Raw genomic sequence first — 19,447 nt, forward strand, 5'->3', positions numbered from 1 at the left:
TGACGAAAATCAGGGAACACAAAAATGACTACTCCATCGGAGCTCAAATACACGACCTCTAACATTTTGGTACTGTTTTAGCCTGAAGAAACACCAAAGTTCGGATAAGCTACACATGTTTACATCCGCAAAGTACTAGAAAATACATTTGTAACACTGACTTTCGCTGTCAGGAGAAACTTCGCGATAAATCGGGACTATCCATCGGTTGATGGAGTCAGAAGCGGTAAGGTAGACATGCATTTACACAAAGCTGAACGCTGTCCTCGTAAATGTGGCCGTTCACAGTTTTCAAACAACAACATTTCAGTAGTTAACATACATACTTTACAGAATCATGGAGCACTCCTCGCACAGAAAATATTCAGACGGTTAAAAAACTGTAAAAACGAGGGAAAATTCGGAGATACACGGACGATTGCGGAATGTAAACAACTCTGTGATGTCAACTGCTGTTAAGTCTGGAACTGCAGCGGTATGTGTTTCGGATTTCTATTCGAAACTTTGTCACTATACAGCAACATACTGACTCCCTGCAGACTTCTAGTTGCATCGAATCTCGCTACCAATATGTAAAAAGTACTTTAAAACCATTTTGACGAATTCTTCTCAACATAGTTGTAACACTTTTATTTCTAAAAATGGACTCGCGGGTAATCCGAAATAACTTGTAATCCGAAAACATTATTACCGTATACCCGCATGCACATGTCTATTAACCGACGTTGTGCAGTCGATCAGGTCCAGCTTCATTCCGTCCCCGACCCATTAACACCTCTTAATTATTCAAAGATAGATCGCAGGCTGCTAATCCCATAGACCCTTTGTTCTCTATCGCAGTTGCCAGTCCCATTTTTCTCGAGAGTCTATGATTTTTTACAAAAATTAATACTTTTCAGCATTCAGTACTTCACAAATCAATTCATGATCAGTCCAAACCCTGTGAATTTGAGTGAAATTATGCTGCTGTCGTACAATTTCTACCATGTGCACTGCGCAGTGCGGGTTGAAATTTTGTTCTGTGCGCTTAGCAGACGCGCTCAACACGTTCCCAGTCTGCTCGCGATTGCTCAGTACAGTGCACAACAGGAATCTAAAAGACGCCTGAATTTCAACTTTTTTTCTTTTAAAGGGACAAAGTCGGCCATTTTTTCATGAATTTTGTTTGATCCAAGATGCTTCTTACATTGCTTGACATGTTGAAAGATACTTAATGAATGGGTGACCAAGCATACCATATATTTGACCCCAGTTTTAGGCAAATTAAATGAAACCATCACGAAAATGAATTAATAGACATGACCATTAATTCATTTTCACGATAGTTTCATGTATCGTGTCTAAAACCTGGGTTGAATATATGCATGGTCAATCATTCATTAAGTATCTTTCAACATGTCAAACAATATAAGAAGTATCTTGCATCAAACAAAATTCATGAAAAATGGCCGACTTTGTCCCTTTGAAGTTGGACTAAAAGTTGTATAATAATAAGGTTATTCCCAAAATAACGGGATTTATGTCCCACTACATTGTACGCTTTGGTATTGTCCGAGACGCGTAGCCTTGAGGACAATACCTCAGCTGCATGATGTACTCGGACATAAATCCCGGTATTTTGGAATAACCTTATATTATTTCTAAAGTTTCACACCATTATTTTTAATTTTATTTCAAAATGATAGTACCAAGTACACATACTTGTATTTATTGTTATTTCTGCATCAGTGCTGTTTGAGGTTCCACTCACAGTAACTACTGTAATAGTCTGTGCACTTCCTGGTGTACTGTACCCTTCACATTTGGCTGCAAGGGTTCCACCCTCTTGTACTATGGCAGGGTTAACAGTACCACCATCAGAGCAGGACACAGCATAATAATCTAAGTCCCCATCTACTTCAGACCATCTAACAGCAATACTAGTACCATCAACGTTGCTGTCATCTATTTCAAGAACTGCAGCATTTGGTCCTGCAAGACAAATTAGACATGTACAAAATGAGACAATATTTTTGAAGATAATACTTCTGAAATTTCATACCGTTATTTTTATTTCAAAATGATAGTACCAATTACACATACTTGTATTTATTGTCATTTCTGCATCACTGCTGTTTGTAGTTCCACTCACAGTAACTACTGTAATAGTCTGTTCACTTCCTGCTGTACTGTACCCTTCACATTTGGCTGCAAGGGTTCCATTCTTTGGTACTATGGTCAGGTCAGCAGTACCACCGTCAGAGCAGGACACAGCATAGTAATCTAAGTCCCCCATTACTTCAGACCATGTAACAGCAATACTACCACCATCAATGTTGCTATCATCTATTTCAAGAACTGCAGCATTTGGTCCTGCAAGACAAATTAGACATGTACAAAATGAGACAATATTTTTGATGATAATACTTCTGAAATTTCATACCATTATTTTTATTTCAAAATGATAGTACCAAGTACACATACTTGTATTTATATTCATTTCTGCATCACTGCTGTTTGTAGTTCCACTCACAGTAACTACTGTAATAGTCTGTGCACTTCCTGCTGTATTGTACCCTTCACATTTGGCTGCAGGGTTCCACCCTCTTGTACTTTGGCAGGGTTAGCAGTACCACCATCAGAGCAGGACACAGCATAATAATCTAACTCCCCATCTACTTCAGACCATCTAACAGCAATACTACCACCATCAATGTTGCTGTCATCTATTTCAAGAACTGCAGCATTTGGTCCTGCAAGACAAATTAGACATGTAAAAATGAGATCATACTTTATATGATATTATTATACACCTGCGTCTGTAACCTATGGAGTTTCTTCATACAGGAAGTTTCGGTATCAGAAGATGCAAAGTCCAATAACTTTGACGCAGAGTACAATAACTTTAGGTGTTATTGGACGCTATTTGACCTTTGACCTCAAAAACACCTTTACGGCAACACAGGAAAAAGAAGAGAAATTTTACATTTTTTCATAGACTCTCGAGAAAAACGGGACAGGCAACTGCTGAGGTTTCTTTGTGCGATCTATCTTGGAATACATTAAAGTTTATTTGCCAAGCGGTCCCCGACAACAATACTTCGTACTTAACACTGAATCTCATTAACGATCAAACTGACGTTCTGAATATGTACACTTTGCTCTTGCATGGCACGTTCCGAGTAATGACACAGAGAATTTTGAGGGTTTTTTGATACTAGTCATGGTGAATGTTCTGGTAACGATGAAGATCACATTTTGGATTCAAGCCGAAGCCAACGGGAAAAAACCAGACGATAAAAACAGTGTACATTTAGCCATAGACGCTAGAGAAAACTCTTGCTAGATATCGACAATATAAGTTTACATTCCCTACCATAAAAATCTCCGATAACACAAACATTTACAAGTTAGACAGGTTTACACTTCCCCAGTCCTGCGAAACGAAAACCTGACCTTTATTTCATCTGTCACGCAACATTTGACGAAAATCAGGGAACACAAAAAATGACTACTCCATCGGAGCTCAAATACACGACCTCTAACATTTTGGTACTGTTTTAGCCTGAAGAAACACCAAAGTTCGGATAAGCTACACATCGTGTACACGTTACATCCGCAAAGTACTAAAAATACATTTGTAACACTGACTTTCGCTGTCAGGAGAAACTTCGCGATAAATCGGGACTATCCATCGGTTGATGGAGTCCGAAGCGGTAAGGTAGACATGCATTTACACAAAGCTGAACGCTGTCCTCGTAAATGTGGCCGTTCACAGTTTTCAAACAACAACATTTCAGTAGTTAACATACATACTTTACCGAATCATGGAGCATTCCTCGCACAGAAAATATTCAGACGGTTAAAAAACTGTAAAAACGAGGGAAAATTCGGAGATACACGGACGATTGCGGAATGTAAATAACTCTGTGATGTCAACTGCTGTTAAGTCTGGAACTGCAGCGGTATGTGTTTCGGATTTCTATTCGAAACTTTGTCACTATACAGCAACATACTGACTCCCTGCAGACTTCTAGTTGCATCGAATCTCGCTACCAATATGTAAAAAGTACTTTAAAACCATTTTGACGAATTCTTCTCAACATAGTTGTAACACTTTTATTTCTAAAAATGGACTCGCGGGTAATCCGAAATAACTTGTAATCCGAAAACATTATTACCGTATACCCGCATGCACATGTCTATTAACCGGACGTTGTGCAGTCGATCAGGTCCAGCTTCATTCCGTCCCCGACCCATTAACACCTCTTAATTATTCAAAGATAGATCGCAGGCTGCTAATCCCATAGACCCTTTGTTCTCTATCGCAGTTGCCAGTCCCATTTTTCTCGAGAGTCTATGATTTTTTACAAAAATTAATACTTTTCAGCATTCAGTACTTCACAAATCAATTCATGATCAGTCCAAACCCTGTGAATTTGAGTGAAATTATGCTGCTGTCGTACAATTTCTACCATGTGCACTGCGCAGTGCGGGTTGAAATTTTGTTCTGTGCGCTTAGCAGACGCGCTCAACACGTTCCCAGTCTGCTCGCGATTGCTCAGTACAGTGCACAACAGGAATCTAAAAGACGCCTGAATTTCAACTTTTTTTCTTTTAAAGGGACAAAGTCGGCCATTTTTTCATGAATTTTGTTTGATCCAAGATGCTTCTTACATTGCTTGACATGTTGAAAGATACTTAATGAATGGGTGACCAAGCATACCATATATTTGACCCCAGTTTTAGGCAAATTAAATGAAACCATCACGAAAATGAATTAATAGACATGACCATTAATTCATTTTCACGATAGTTTCATGTATCGTGTCTAAAACCTGGGTTGAATATATGCATGGTCAATCATTCATTAAGTATCTTTCAACATGTCAAACAATATAAGAAGTATCTTGCATCAAACAAAATTCATGAAAAATGGCCGACTTTGTCCCTTTGAAGTTGGACTAAAAGTTGTATAATAATAAGGTTATTCCCAAAATAACGGGATTTATGTCCCACTACATTGTACGCTTTGGTATTGTCCGAGACGCGTAGCCTTGAGGACAATACCTCAGCTGCATGATGTACTCGGACATAAATCCCGGTATTTTGGGAATAACCTTATATTATTTCTAAAGTTTCACACCATTATTTTTAATTTTATTTCAAAATGATAGTACCAAGTACACATACTTGTATTTATTGTTATTTCTGCATCAGTGCTGTTTGAGGTTCCACTCACAGTAACTACTGTAATAGTCTGTGCACTTCCTGGTGTACTGTACCCTTCACATTTGGCTGCAAGGGTTCCACCCTCTTGTACTATGGCAGGGTTAACAGTACCACCATCAGAGCAGGACACAGCATAATAATCTAAGTCCCCATCTACTTCAGACCATCTAACAGCAATACTAGTACCATCAACGTTGCTGTCATCTATTTCAAGAACTGCAGCATTTGGTCCTGCAAGACAAATTAGACATGTACAAATGAGACAATATTTTTGATGATAATACTTCTGAAATTTCATACCATTATTTTTATTTCAAAATGATAGTACCAATTACACATACTTGTATTTATTGTCATTTCTGCATCACTGCTGTTTGTAGTTCCACTCACAGTAACTACTGTAATAGTCTGTGCACTTCCTGCTATACTGTACCCTTCACATTTGGCTGCAAGGGTTCCACCCTCTGGTACTTTGGCAGGGTTAGCAGTACCACCATCAGAGCAGGACACAGCATAATAATCTAACTCCCCACCTACTTCAGACCATGTAACAGCAATACTACCACCATCAATGTTGCTATCATCTATTTCAAGAACTGCTGCATTTGGTCCTGCAAGACAAATTAGACATGTAAAAATAGCGTCAATGACACTGTAGCTCCCATCCTGGACTTCTAGTGTTTGTTCTCTGGTCAGATATTTGAACATGTGTGAAAGGGATAAAGTGCATGAAGTGAAAATACTTAAATGAAATGTACTGGAGACAGTGAAATATGTTTAATGTAATTATTCAGAATATAAAATGGAAAAAATACAGAATTAGATATATCTAATACTGTGATACAACCATTCACTCAACAAGTCATTTACAATGACATAGTCCCCACTTGTAATAGGAGTATTAGTCTTGATGGGGCAGGAAAATGTGGTCATTAAGAAGTATCACTGGAGTGTATATGTTGAGATCTATGGGCACATAGGTCTATGTCATTGTTCCCAATTTGAAACACATGAGGCATGTCTAAGTTATGGTTCTAAATCGGGAAAAAAGATCAGACCTCTAGCAGTATTGGCCAGCCAAGAAATACATATGCGCATTATAAATGAGGTACAAGATGTGACATCTTAAGGTCTAATATCCTATCAAAATTGGAGGGTATAGAACTTGTGGTTACTGAAATATGCATATATATGTATAATCAAGGTCAAAGGTCATCGAAGTCACATGACATTTTGAAAAAAAAATTATATTGCTAATTAATCCCTATATGCCAAAAAATCAGATCTCTAGCTCTATTCGCTTGCCCAGAATTAGATGTGTACATAATTAATGAGGTAAAGCGTGTGTTGTCATAAGGTCTCCCATCCTTCTAAATACAAAGGACATAGCACTTGTGGTTACTTATTTATTGACATAAACATATATTTTAGGTAAAAGGTCATCGAGGTCACATGACATTTGGTCAAAAAATTTCTCTCCTATAGTTATCCCTATATACCAAAAATCCAGACATCCAGCTCTATTGGCTCGCTCAGAATGAGATATGCGTATAATTATTGAGGTACAGTATGTGGCGTCATAAGGTGTCCAATCATACCAAACATGAAGGGTGTAGCACTTGTGGTTACCGAGTAATGGAAAATATGTATATTTGCGGTCAAAGGTCACCGAGGTCACGTGACATTTTGTCAAAAAATTGTTTGCTAAGTTATCCCTTTATACCAAAATCAGACCTCTAGCTCTATTGGCTCGCTCAACATTAGATATGCGCATAATTAATGAGGTACAATATGTGGCGTCATAAGCTGTCCCATCATACCATACATGAAGGGTGTAGCACTTGTGGTTACTGAGTTATGGACAAATATGTATATTTGAGGTCAAAGGTCACCGAGGTCACGTGACATTTTGTCAAAAAAATTGTATTGCTAAGTTATCCCTATATACCAAAAATCAGACCTCTAGCTCTATTGGCTCGCTCAAAATTAGATATGCGCATAATTAATGAGGTACAATATGTGGCGTCATAAGGTGTCCCATCATACCATACATGAAGGCTGTAGCACTTGTGGTTACTGAGTTATGGACAAATATGTATATTTGAGGTCAAAGGTCACCGAGGTCACGTGACATTTTGTCAAAAAAATTGTATTGCTAAGTTATGCCTATATGCCAAAAATCAGACCTCTAGCTCTTTTGGCTCGCTCAAAATTATATATGCGCATAAGTAATGAGGTACAATATGTGGCGTCATAAGGTGTCCCATCATACCATACATGAAGGCTGTAGCACTTGTGGTTACTGAGTTATGGACAAATATGTATATTTGAGGTCAAAGGTCACCAAGGTCACGTGACATTTTGTCAAAAAAATTGTATTGCTAAGTTATCCCTATACACCAAAAATCAGACCTCTAGCTCTATTGGCTTGCTCAAAATTAGATATGCGCATAATTAATGAGGTACAATATGTGGCGTCATAAGGTGTCCCATCATACCATACATGAAGGCTGTAGCACTTGTGGTTACTGAGTTATGGACAAATATGTATATTTGAGGTCAAAGGTCACCAAGGTCACGTGACATTTTGTCAAAAAATTGTATTGCTAAGTTATCCCTATATATTAAAATCAGACCTCTAGCTCTATTGGCTCGCTCAAAATTATGATATGCGCATAAGTAATGAGGTACAATATGTGGCGTCATAAGGTGTCCCATCATACCATACATGAAGGCTGTAGCACTTATGGTTACTGAGTTATGGACAAATATGTATATTTGAGGTCAAAGGTCACCGAGGTCACGTGACATTTTGTCAAAAAAATTGTATTGCTAAGTATCCCTATATACCAAAAATCAGACCTCTAGCTCTATTGGCTCGCTCAAAATTAGATATGCGCATAATTAATGAGGTACAATATGTGGGGTCATAAGGTGTCCCATCATACCATACATGAAGGCTGTAGCACTTGTGGTTACTGAGTTATGGACAAATATGTATATTTGAGGTCAAAGGTCACCAAGGTCACGTGACGTTTTGTCAAAAAATTGTATTGCTAAGTTATCCCTATATACCAAAAATCAGACCTCTAGCTCTATTGGCTCGCTCAAAATTAGATATGTGCATAATTAATGAGGTACAATATGTGGCGTCATAAGGTGTCCCATCATACCATATATGAAGGGTGTAGCACTTGTGGTTACTGAGTTATGGACAAATATGTATATTTGAGGTCAAAGGTCACCAAGGTCACGTGACATTTTGTCAAAAAAATTGTATTGCTAAGTTATCCCTATATACCAAAAATCAGACCTCTAGCTCTATTGGCTCGCTCAAAATTAGATATGTGCATAATTAATGAGGTACAATATGTGGCGTCATAAGCTGTCCCATCATACCATATATGAAGGGTGGTAGCACTTGTGGTTACTGAGTTATGGACAAATATGTATATTTGAGATCAAAGGTCATCAAGGTCACATGACATTTTGTCAAAATATCCGAGATATCTGCGTGAACGGATGGACTCACGGATCGACGAACAGACGGACATGACCCAATCTATAAGCTCACTGGACTTCATCCGTGGGGACTAAAAATTGTGTCACTGCATCCTTTTTGCAATATGAATACGATGAGAAACTAATTTTATTTTTTATTTTTGTGGCCTTATACATGGGAGTCTATGGAGATCTGCCTTATACATGGGAGTCTATGGACGTGTAAACTAATATGGACGTGTAAACTAAAAATATGCAAATTTCACCACGATTTGCCCAAATTTGGGAAAGGTCACTCCTATGCACTTCCATACCAAGTTTTAAATCAATCGGACTTGTGGTTTCAGAGCAGGAGATTTTTTGACCAAAAATGGGAGAAAATTGCAAAAAAATTCATGAAAAATAGCAAGTACAAGATACTGACCCAAGATGCGCACAATCATTTCATGTCAGCCCAAAGTACTTACATGCTAATTTTTCATGTAATCTGCTCAGTGGTTATTGAGTTTTTTCAATTTTGACTGTTTTACATTTTTTTTTTTCACTTAATTTGCATATTTTTGGCAATGACAACTTCATTTGAACAAAATCTCATCTACAGCCCATCATCCATGTACACACCAAATATTAAGATGAAATGTACAGCGGTTTTGGAGTTTTTGATGTTGACGGACAGACATACAGACATACAGACATACAGACATACATACATACATACATTTTCCTAGCCTATAGAATAGCTTCCATTGCCATATATACATATGGCTATGGGAGCTAAAAATGAGATCATACTTTATATGATATTATTATACACCTGCGTCTGTAACCTATGGAGTTTCTTCATACAGGAAGTTTCGGTATCAGAGGACACAGAGTACAATAATTTTGATGCAAAGTACAATAACTTTAGGTGTTATTGGACGCTATTTGACCTTTGACCTCAAAACACCTTTACAGCAACAAAGGAAAAAGAAGAGAAAATTTTACATTTTTACAAAAATTTATACTTTTGAGCATTCAGCACTTCACAAATCATATCATGGTCAGTCCAAACCACGTAAATTCGAGTGAAATTATGCTGCTGACGTACAATTTCTACCATGTGCACTGCGCAGTGCGGGTTGAAATTTTGTTCTGTACACTTAGTGGACATGCTCAACCCGTTCCCAGTCTGTTCGCAATTGCTCAGTACAGTGCACAACAGGAATCTAAAAGCCGCCTGAATTTCAACTTTTTTTCTTTTAAAGGGACAAAGTCGGCCATTTTTTCATGAATTTTGTTTGATCCAAGATGCTTCTTACATTGCTTGACATGTTGAAAGATACTTAATGAATGGGTGACCAAGCATACCGTATATTTGACCCCAGTTTTAGGCAAATTAAATGAAACCATCACAAAAATGAATTAATAGACATGACCATTAATTCATTTTCACGATAGTTTCAAGTATCGTGTCTAAAACCTGGGGTGAATATATGCATGGTCAATCATTCATTAAGTATCTTCCAACATGTCAAACAATATAAGAAGTATCTTGCATCAAACAAAATTCATGAAAAATGGCCGACTTTGTCCCTTTGAAGTTGGACTAAAAAGTTGTATAATAATAAGGTTATTCCCAAAATAACGGGATTTATGTCCCACTACATTGTACGCTTTGGTATTGTCCGAGACGCGTAGCCTTGAGGACAATACCTCAGCTGCATGATGTACTCGGACATAAATCCCGGTATTTTGGGAATAACCTTATATTATTTCTAAAGTTTCACACCATTATTTTTAATTTATTTCAAAATGATAGTACCAAGTACACATACTTGTATTTATTGTTATTTCTGCATCAGTGCTGTTTGAGGTTCCACTCACAGTAACTACTGTAATAGTCTGTGCACTTCCTGGTGTACTGTACCCTTCACATTTGGCTGCAAGGGTTCCATTCTTTGGTACTTTGGCAGGGTTAGGAGTACCACCATCAGAGCAGGACACAGCATAGTAATCTAAGTCCCCACCTACTACAGACCATGTAACAGCAATACTACTACCATCAATGTTGATATCATCTATTTCAAGAACTGCTGCATTTGGTCCTACAAGACAAATTCCACATGTACAAAATGAAATTATCTTTTTGATGAGAACACTTCTAAAATTTCAAACCATTTTTGTTATTTCAAAATGATAGTTTGAATTACACATACTTGTATTTATTGTCTTTTCTGCATCACTGCTGTTTGTAGTTCCACTCACAGTAACCACTGTAATCATTTGTTCACTTCCTGCTGTACTGTACCCTTCACATTTGGCTGCAAGGCTTCCACCCTTTGGTATTATGGCAGGAATAGCAGTACCACCATCAGAGCAGGACACAGCATAGTAATCTAAGTCCCCATCTACTGCAGACCATGTAACAGCAATACTACTACTATCAACGTTGCTATCATCTATTTCAAGAACTGCTGCATTTGGTCCTGCAAGATAATTCCAAATGTACATGATTTTTCTCAATGAATTTTCTTTTCACTTGTGATGCTGAAATGTCATACCATCATACCATTATATAGTCATTTCAAAATGATAATACCAATTATATACACTTGTACAGAGCCTGGTTCATAACAAGGTTGTTTTGAATACCTTTTCAATGTATAGTCAAAATATATGTCTTGGTTGCAACTATTTGCTTCATATTATTTTGTCCTGTATCATAATAATTGGTGAAGATGAAACTCAGAAAAGGTGCTTACTTGATCGCATTTGTTCACTGCTTTCATCACTTCGTTCACTACCACTGAGAACAACCACACTAATATTGTACAACCTTCCAGCAGTTAGACCAGTGACAGAGTAGGACGTTACTGAACTGTTACTGACACGGATTGGACTGTTACTGCCATCTTCTGGGCTCACAATTATTTCATATGAATCCCACACATTGTCACTTGGAGGTGTCCATGAGATGTTAATTGAATTTGTTGTTTCTGCGACCTTGGTCAGGCCTGTCACTTGTTCAGGTCCTGATAGAAAATTTAAAAAAACTTTATCAACTGCTTTTTCAAGGAAAGTAATTGTGTATATGTTACATGTAGTGAGTTTGACCAACCACACATGGATTTTAAGACAAATGCACAATACCCATTATGAAAGACATCATCATGAAATATAGAACTACAAGCAAACATTTTCCAGTAATGTAGTTGCCCCTGGATCATGCTGAAAAGTGTACAGGAGGCACGAAATGTGTGCTGTACAGAGCAAGGGTAGGTTTAGTGTTGTACAAGTAAGTATTGTACATCAACAAGTTGTCATACAAACACCCAGTTGAAAAATCATGTCTTGAAATTTGCAAAGATACTATTGTTAAGGATCCATACTTAAGTTTCTTTCCAAAATCATGTGGTCTCTAGCATTTTTTCAATCTTCTATGTCTCCATTCCATTCAAACCATTGGCAAGATTTAAATGGAATGAAAACAAAAAGCCTACAAGTATTTATGACACATACCGTTATGTACCATTCAACATAACAAAAATAACAATCAGCTAAATAACATGAAGATTATGAACCCATAAGTGACAATAATTACACACTCTATGTGCATTTCAGTCAAGAAGGACTAGAAACTTAATGATGATTGTTCTTAGCTTGAATGGTGCAAATAAAATGCCCAGCTGCAACCTTAGTAACCAAGACCCATCCATGTTAAAAAGTCTTCATATTGATTCACAATGGACAGACATGAAGTGGTTGAGCATCTGAATACATTTTTTAAGAAATTATTGCAAATAAGTCATAGACTATGCAATTTTGCACAGTGCAAAAATGGTTACTACTTTATCAACTACTTTATTAACAATAAATGCCAAGTGAGAGGACTGAAATGAAGTTGGTCTGATGGATCAACAGTAGCAGTTAGGTAAAGAAACTGGATAAAATCGTAAGAATAAGCTTGAATTTGGAGATCAATGTAAGCTTAAATAAATATCCAAATGGCATAGTTGTGTACATGGAGGTCAGAGTCACTAAGGATGCTCTGGGCAAATTTTCCATTTCCTCACTGAAGCTCCACCAGCTGCAACTTTTGACATATCTTTATATTGTTTTAGTTCTGTCTCTACAAGAGTTTTTTGTTCTCCTCCAACACTAATGTCAGAGTGCCAAGTTAACAACTTGTAAACGCAGCTAACATATGGGTATAATGTCAAATATTGCTGTTGACGACTGAATTTTAGACAGGACTAGAATCAGGTAAACAATGACATTGCACACTGTACATACATGTACTGATGATACTTACAATTAATCTGTATAACACTTTGAATTAGCTGCATACTTTTAGCGTTTTCTAATTTTCATTGCAATCAGCAGGTTTGCACTTTAAATTTGTGAATTGACAGATTTAGCCAAATTTGCTGAAAGGATCTGCTAGCTGAAATAACATGTTTTACAGACTATAGTTTGTAGATTTTTAGGAGATGTACTACTCTACTGGATCAATAAAAATGATGATTGATATTGAAAAGGCAAATCTCATCAAATCTTATCAATCTTATCTTATCAAAAGTTACAGCTGGTGTCCCTTAAAATTAGATTTGAACACCCACAGTAGTGCAACCAATCCGTCCTGTCCCTTCCTTGCCCAGTCAACCATGTCAATGGGCAAGGAGAGAATTGTCCCAAAGGACAATGGATGTTCTAATCTATTATTAATTGAACCAAGCAAAACTACATCCCACTTAATTATTGTTACTGAAGCAGGCAAAACAACATCCCATTAACTAATCATTAATTGAACCAAGCTATAAAACATGCCATCATAGACCCTGCAGAAAATGGGACGGGAAACAGTAGGTGAGGATCAAAGGAGGTTTGGACAAGCAGAGTATGAACCAAGTTGGAATAATAATGATGTTAATGGCTTGGGGATTAAGTAAAGCTGGATAACATTCACTTCATCTCTAAAGACAACACTACATGCGGTGTTGGTATTAACATTTTCATATAATATGATAGTTGGGATAACCCTAAAGTCTGTTTCTGAAAGAAAAACTTTAACAAAACATTTTTGGAAGAAGAGCTCAAATGGTTTTAAAGTATTTCTCTTTTTAGTAACAAGACAAGATGCAAATAAAAGTTTCAAGGGATTCAGTATCTTGCTCTAAAGTGATAAACTTTTTGAGTACAACACCAAAACAGAAATCACTGTAGTTCCTGACTTCACAGCAGTTGGTATCATGAAATTTTCATCCTGGGATAGTCTGTGTATCTCCAAATTTTCCCCTGCTTTTCAATGCAGTTCTTTAACTATCTGAATATGAATTGTATGAGATGCACAATTTTGTTCTGTAAAGTATGCATGCTTACTTCTTCAATGTTGTTGTTTGAAAACTGTGAACGTTTCCAGGCACGACACCAAAATGTTACATCAGTTTGATTATTTATCACAGTAAAAGCATGTCGGAAGTTATCTTGTTGGGGACAGCTGGGCAAACAATTTAATTTATTCAATCCTCTCCAGTAAAAGAACTGTTTCCTACCCTGCTTCTCTAGGGCCTATGATCCCATTAACTTGTCATTATCAATTGACCCAAGCAAAACACTATCCCAATTAACTAAATACATTGTTAACTGAATCAAGCAAAATAACACCCCATTAACTAATCATTATTAATTGAACAAAGCAAAACACTATCATAATTAACGAAATACATTGTTAACTGAATCAGGCAAAATAACATCCATTAACTAATCATTATTAATTGAATCAAGCAAAACACCACTCCAATTAACTAAATATTAATAGCTTAACCGATCCAATTAACTAATCATTATTAAGCAACCGAGTAAAACAAAATCCAATTAATTACTAGTACTACCGGTACAACCAAACAAATATCCACAAGTACAATAGCATATGATGTCATAACATGTACACCATTACCTTTCAAATGCCTTTAATAGCTAACAACGTATGCAGCTTTGGAATAATGGGTGAAATCTTCTTTTTGTAGTACAATGATCTGCTTGCCTAAGGGTGGTTTTAATGAACAAGAAAGAAGTATACCCCTGGAAGAGGTAAATTGCAATATGACTTCGCATGCCCCACTATTCTACAGTACTACCTAAAATATACGCTGATTCATTAATACCACTTGTAGGTTAACAGCTTGCCACTAAAAGCATCTATACACTTTCAATTTGTGATTATTCTTTTTGAATGTTAAATGCCATTACTATATATACCATACTTAACTGCATATATGTGAGCCAAGCTCATCTACATTGTACAAAATCAACATTCACTGTTAATACTAGTAAACTTTAATTTTAGTGAACTTTAGTTTAGTTTACAAAATACATTACTTTTTATTGTACTCTTGCTCTACATTGAAAATTTACAAGCATGACATTCTAGTGGCCTTGAACTTCTAACAGTTTGATGGCATGCAGTTTTTAACCCTGTCACCATCATACTTTACTCCATACCGACACAATAACTCTATACAGGGTATGGATGAAAGGGATAATGTAAAAACAAAGCATACATTCCATAACCTAACTCTTTATAACTCATGATTTTAACTTTGTGCAAGCCTTTGACCTATCCTAATAAACAAAATATTATAGTGCATGCTCAATACAACAGAGAAGTCATTTCTTGAGTACAAATATCTTCTATGTAATGTTTTGAAGTGCTCACTCGGTATCTTTTTGTGATGATTTTTAAGATTTTTTTGGAGCAAAATGTGTCTTGTTTACAAGACAAATCCCTGACAAATGTAACAGATTTTTCAAAGTGTTGCTTGTAACTTCAAAGTTTTGTGTTATGATTTCAAAACTGCAGGCCCACCTACAAGCACCAGTATATGCCAATGTTTAGTACCGTAAGTCCAAAGGTAAATAATTTGGTTTCCCCACTGAAACTTCAAATTCAGAAAGTGAATAAGTTCACTAGATACTGCTTTAATCTTAATAACATTGTATTTCAGATGACTGAATCTATTCCACTTGTGCATGTTATCTAATGTAGAGTTTGACATGATTCAATTTCAGTTTTGCATGTTTGCCATGTATCATAAACAATTATTTATACCGATACATGTACAGTCCTTGGTTTTTTATCCTTTTACTAATTTTTAGCGCCAAAATCAATTTTTGTCACCTTAAAGTGGCACTCCCATTTGGTAACATTTTTAAAACACAATTTTTTAGTGCCAACGGTCGATATTTGACGTGGCGACTGCGCGCGGATCGCAAGATATCGATAAAAACATGTCTTCAAAAAAGTAAAAGTTTGAATTCCGGTGGCCCACCTAAATTCAGCTTCCGAACATCGAACGTTCGGCACTGGGGCCATTGTCAACTAAGCTATGGAGTACAAGTCTACACTGACGCTGCTGTACGCCACAGTACCACTTGCCTCGGTGATCGGTCATGCCCCGTGGGAGAAAGCTGAGTCTTACTGACTTGGTGATAAAACAAAAAACAATTTTTGCTGATTCCACCAGAATTCGCATAGGTGACTAGCCCAGTTACGTGCAGTTGATACATAGCGGCCACCGCGTGGTATGCATAGACGCATACCACGCGCGCGGCGAACCACACGTACTGTGTGGCAGACGACAAAATGTAGTCATCGGAGGCGGCTAATATTTAACACGTAAAAACTTATGTTTATGTGGTATTGCTTAAAAATATAATACAACTGATTTAGAATAATGACAACGACAAAGCTAAGAAGAAGTTTTCAAAAACTGACCTGTGGTAAAGGCATAATGCTGTATATGTCTTCGCAGTGGGAGGTAAAATTGCGTCGTTCGAACTTATTATTGACTCCCTAGAATATCGTCAATCAGCACAACAACAAACCTTCGGTGGATTTCGCGTCATAATCAGAAACGATCGTAAAACTTCGGGATGTGAAAAATACGCTCGGGAAATGACATGTTTTTATCGATATCTCGCAATCTGCGCGCAGTTGCCACGTCAAATATCGACCGTTGGCATTAAAAAAATGTGTTTTAAAAATGTTACCAAATGGGAGTGCCTCTTTAATAAACACCTCTTGCAACTGATGGTAATACATATTGTACCCAACATACACCACACACTGTTAACATTTGCCAGAGATAAAATCAAAACAAATGATACAAACGCTTGAAAAATATAACACAATATGGAAAATGTTTGACAATACATACCGGGATATATGCAGCAGCGAGACAAGGGCACATATGATCCACATGTGAAGATTTGGTTACTGAGCATGTTGTTAATCACAGGTACACTTGTTACAGTTATTTGTTAGTAACACTCAGGACAACAATACCTGTACCTGACTGACAAAACAAAACAAAACAACATGTGCATGCATACCTGTAATAGACACATCGTGTTAGAGTAAAGATTAGTAACAATAACAAAATCACAAAAAATTAGTGTGGTACTGTTAAGTTTAGTTAAAGATAAAACATCATACAGATACACAGAAACGTTTGTTAATCTGGTAAATAACTATTGACATCCACAGTTGTTGACATCTATGTTGACATCCAGTACACTGACACCTGGTTACATTCGCATGTAAACAGTACAAAAATAATATTGTTAGTGACATTTAAACATTGTAACAATCATCTGCCAACACTACTTACACACAGGTATACAGAGATTACTACAAAACAGTAATGTTGTACACTTTTGTTTCCATGAATATGAAACACAAAATTGTATATCAGAATTGACACTTTTGGACGTTAACATTGCATGTAACATGTTGTGATATACGGTATATGGAAACTGCAGCTGGAAATAAAATATAAGCGGCATTAATAGCAACAACAACAAGAACATTACTGATTACATGATAATGTGTTTCTGTTGCTGCCTTCCAAAGGAAAACACAGAGTTATTAAGTATCTTGGACAACAGCGAACCCTTCCATTTTGAGTCCACCTGTAACTAGATACATAACAAGTACAAAGCAAATGTACACTTGACAGTGATTATGAATTGTTAGTTCATGATTTCTTCAAGACTTGAAAATGTACATGAGCACACACATATGACCTGCATTATCACTGTGTGAAAAAATTCTGGTTTATTGATATCACATCATGTATACATGTACATGTACATATACATCCCAGTGGGTAAAAAATGTCCAAGAGCGCCCTCTATTCAGCATGTTAAAGAGCGCCCCCTCTTGATATGGACAAGAAATACAATTTACTTCTTCTAAAATTACTCTGAACGTGGCATATCTAAACTACAAGCACATAACACTTCTCCTGAGTGGATGATGAGAAACTGTTATGAGATACCTGCTTACAATATATACATATCTGTGCATGGTTAAGTTAAAAATAGTACTATTAACACCCAAAATACATGCAAATAAGTCCCACATGGATGTAAATAGGTACAGTAGTTGTCCTATTTCCTACACTCAAAATATATGTGTGAAGGAACATATTCACTGTATCTTTACTGTTTAGGTCACCCAAGTACATGTACCAGATGTGTCTACTTATGTACATGTACATCGATCCCTATGGGTTCAAATATCTATGTCTATGTAGACAATTACACTGCACACATGAGTTGGTGTTTGATAAAAGTTATGATCCCATCACAGAGCAATTCATAAGGTATTGTTTCATTTAATGATGCATGTGAACATAAGTTACATGTACCTTATGCTGCAAATAAAAAGAAACAAGAAAGCAACTGATACAAATTGATACCAATTAATATTGCTTCTTACTTGTTCTCTGTGTTTCGGAATCTGAAGCACTTCCAGGATCATCAGGACCAGTATATGCTACCACAACAATGTCATACAGAGCTCCGGGTGTAAGATCACCAACTGTCCCTGAAGACTCTGTGTTGTCCACTCTTTCTGCACCATCCACACATGTAGAACCAGGATTAGCTGCATTACACGTGGCATTAATCGTATAGTGGCTAGTACTGACATGATCATGTTCCCAACCAACTGTAATAGTTGTTGTGTCGTAGTCATCAATCGTCACATTTGCTGCAAAAAAAGAGCACAAGACATCACGAAAATCATTGAAACGAAAGTGGTACAAGATATACTCTACATATGCATGGTTTCCAAGAAGAATGAACAAAAACAGGTACAATGTAGTCAGCAGGTACAGACACATACAGCAGAGAATACAATCAGAAACCACACAGTATACATGTAGAATTGTGAATCAAGATGACAAAGTGGTAGAAGATCATGATACACGGGAGGCAAAATGTCCCACTGTTTCGACATGATATCACAAAATTCAATAATTATACATGTTCAGCCACATACTCTTTCCAATCAAAAGACTATACTGACAAATTTCTTAAACTTTATAAACACCACTTGTATTAGAATTACCATCTTAATAAATTAATCCAACTTAACCCAAGAGCTGCAGTTCACAAGTACTAGATTGAATGTGGTATACGGTACCATAGTTTGACTAACATAACATCCAATAAATCTGAAGTTCAAACTGTCTTTTACAAGTTTTATGCTATTTTAAATTTTTTATCCATTCAGTTTCTATCAACACTCTAAATATCACAAATGCTTATTTGAGAAACTGTGATTCATTTCAGCCATTCAATATATTGGAAGGTACGTTGTATCTTTGATCAATCGCACCCATTCAACAATATCAAGCTTGATCATAAAAGGCACTAGATACAGTAGATGTACCGTACATCTAATAAT

At 36.7% G+C, this 19,447-nt stretch overlaps 1 protein-coding gene across 1 annotated transcript in view; it reads right to left on the bottom strand.

The window, feature by feature from the left end:
- Positions 1–1,706: 1,706 nt before the first annotated feature.
- Positions 1,707–19,447, bottom strand: part of LOC139116648 (receptor-type tyrosine-protein phosphatase beta-like) — a 42,736-nt gene continuing 24,995 nt past the window's right edge. Inside the window, exons 3-9 of the mRNA XM_070679246.1 lie at positions 18,476–18,748; positions 11,457–11,726; positions 10,911–11,180; positions 5,553–5,822; positions 5,173–5,442; positions 2,464–2,732; positions 1,707–1,971 (exon numbers count right to left, since the gene is read on the bottom strand). Coding sequence (XP_070535347.1) covers positions 2,518–2,732; positions 5,173–5,442; positions 5,553–5,822; positions 10,911–11,180; positions 11,457–11,726; positions 18,476–18,748 — 1,568 coding nt within the window. The 3' untranslated portion in view covers positions 1,707–1,971; positions 2,464–2,517. The remainder of the gene's footprint in view (positions 1,972–2,463; positions 2,733–5,172; positions 5,443–5,552; positions 5,823–10,910; positions 11,181–11,456; positions 11,727–18,475; positions 18,749–19,447) is intronic.

This window comes from Ptychodera flava, chromosome 2, assembly GCF_041260155.1.
Source record: "Ptychodera flava strain L36383 chromosome 2, AS_Pfla_20210202, whole genome shotgun sequence".
Taxonomy (NCBI): domain Eukaryota; kingdom Metazoa; phylum Hemichordata; class Enteropneusta; family Ptychoderidae; genus Ptychodera; species Ptychodera flava.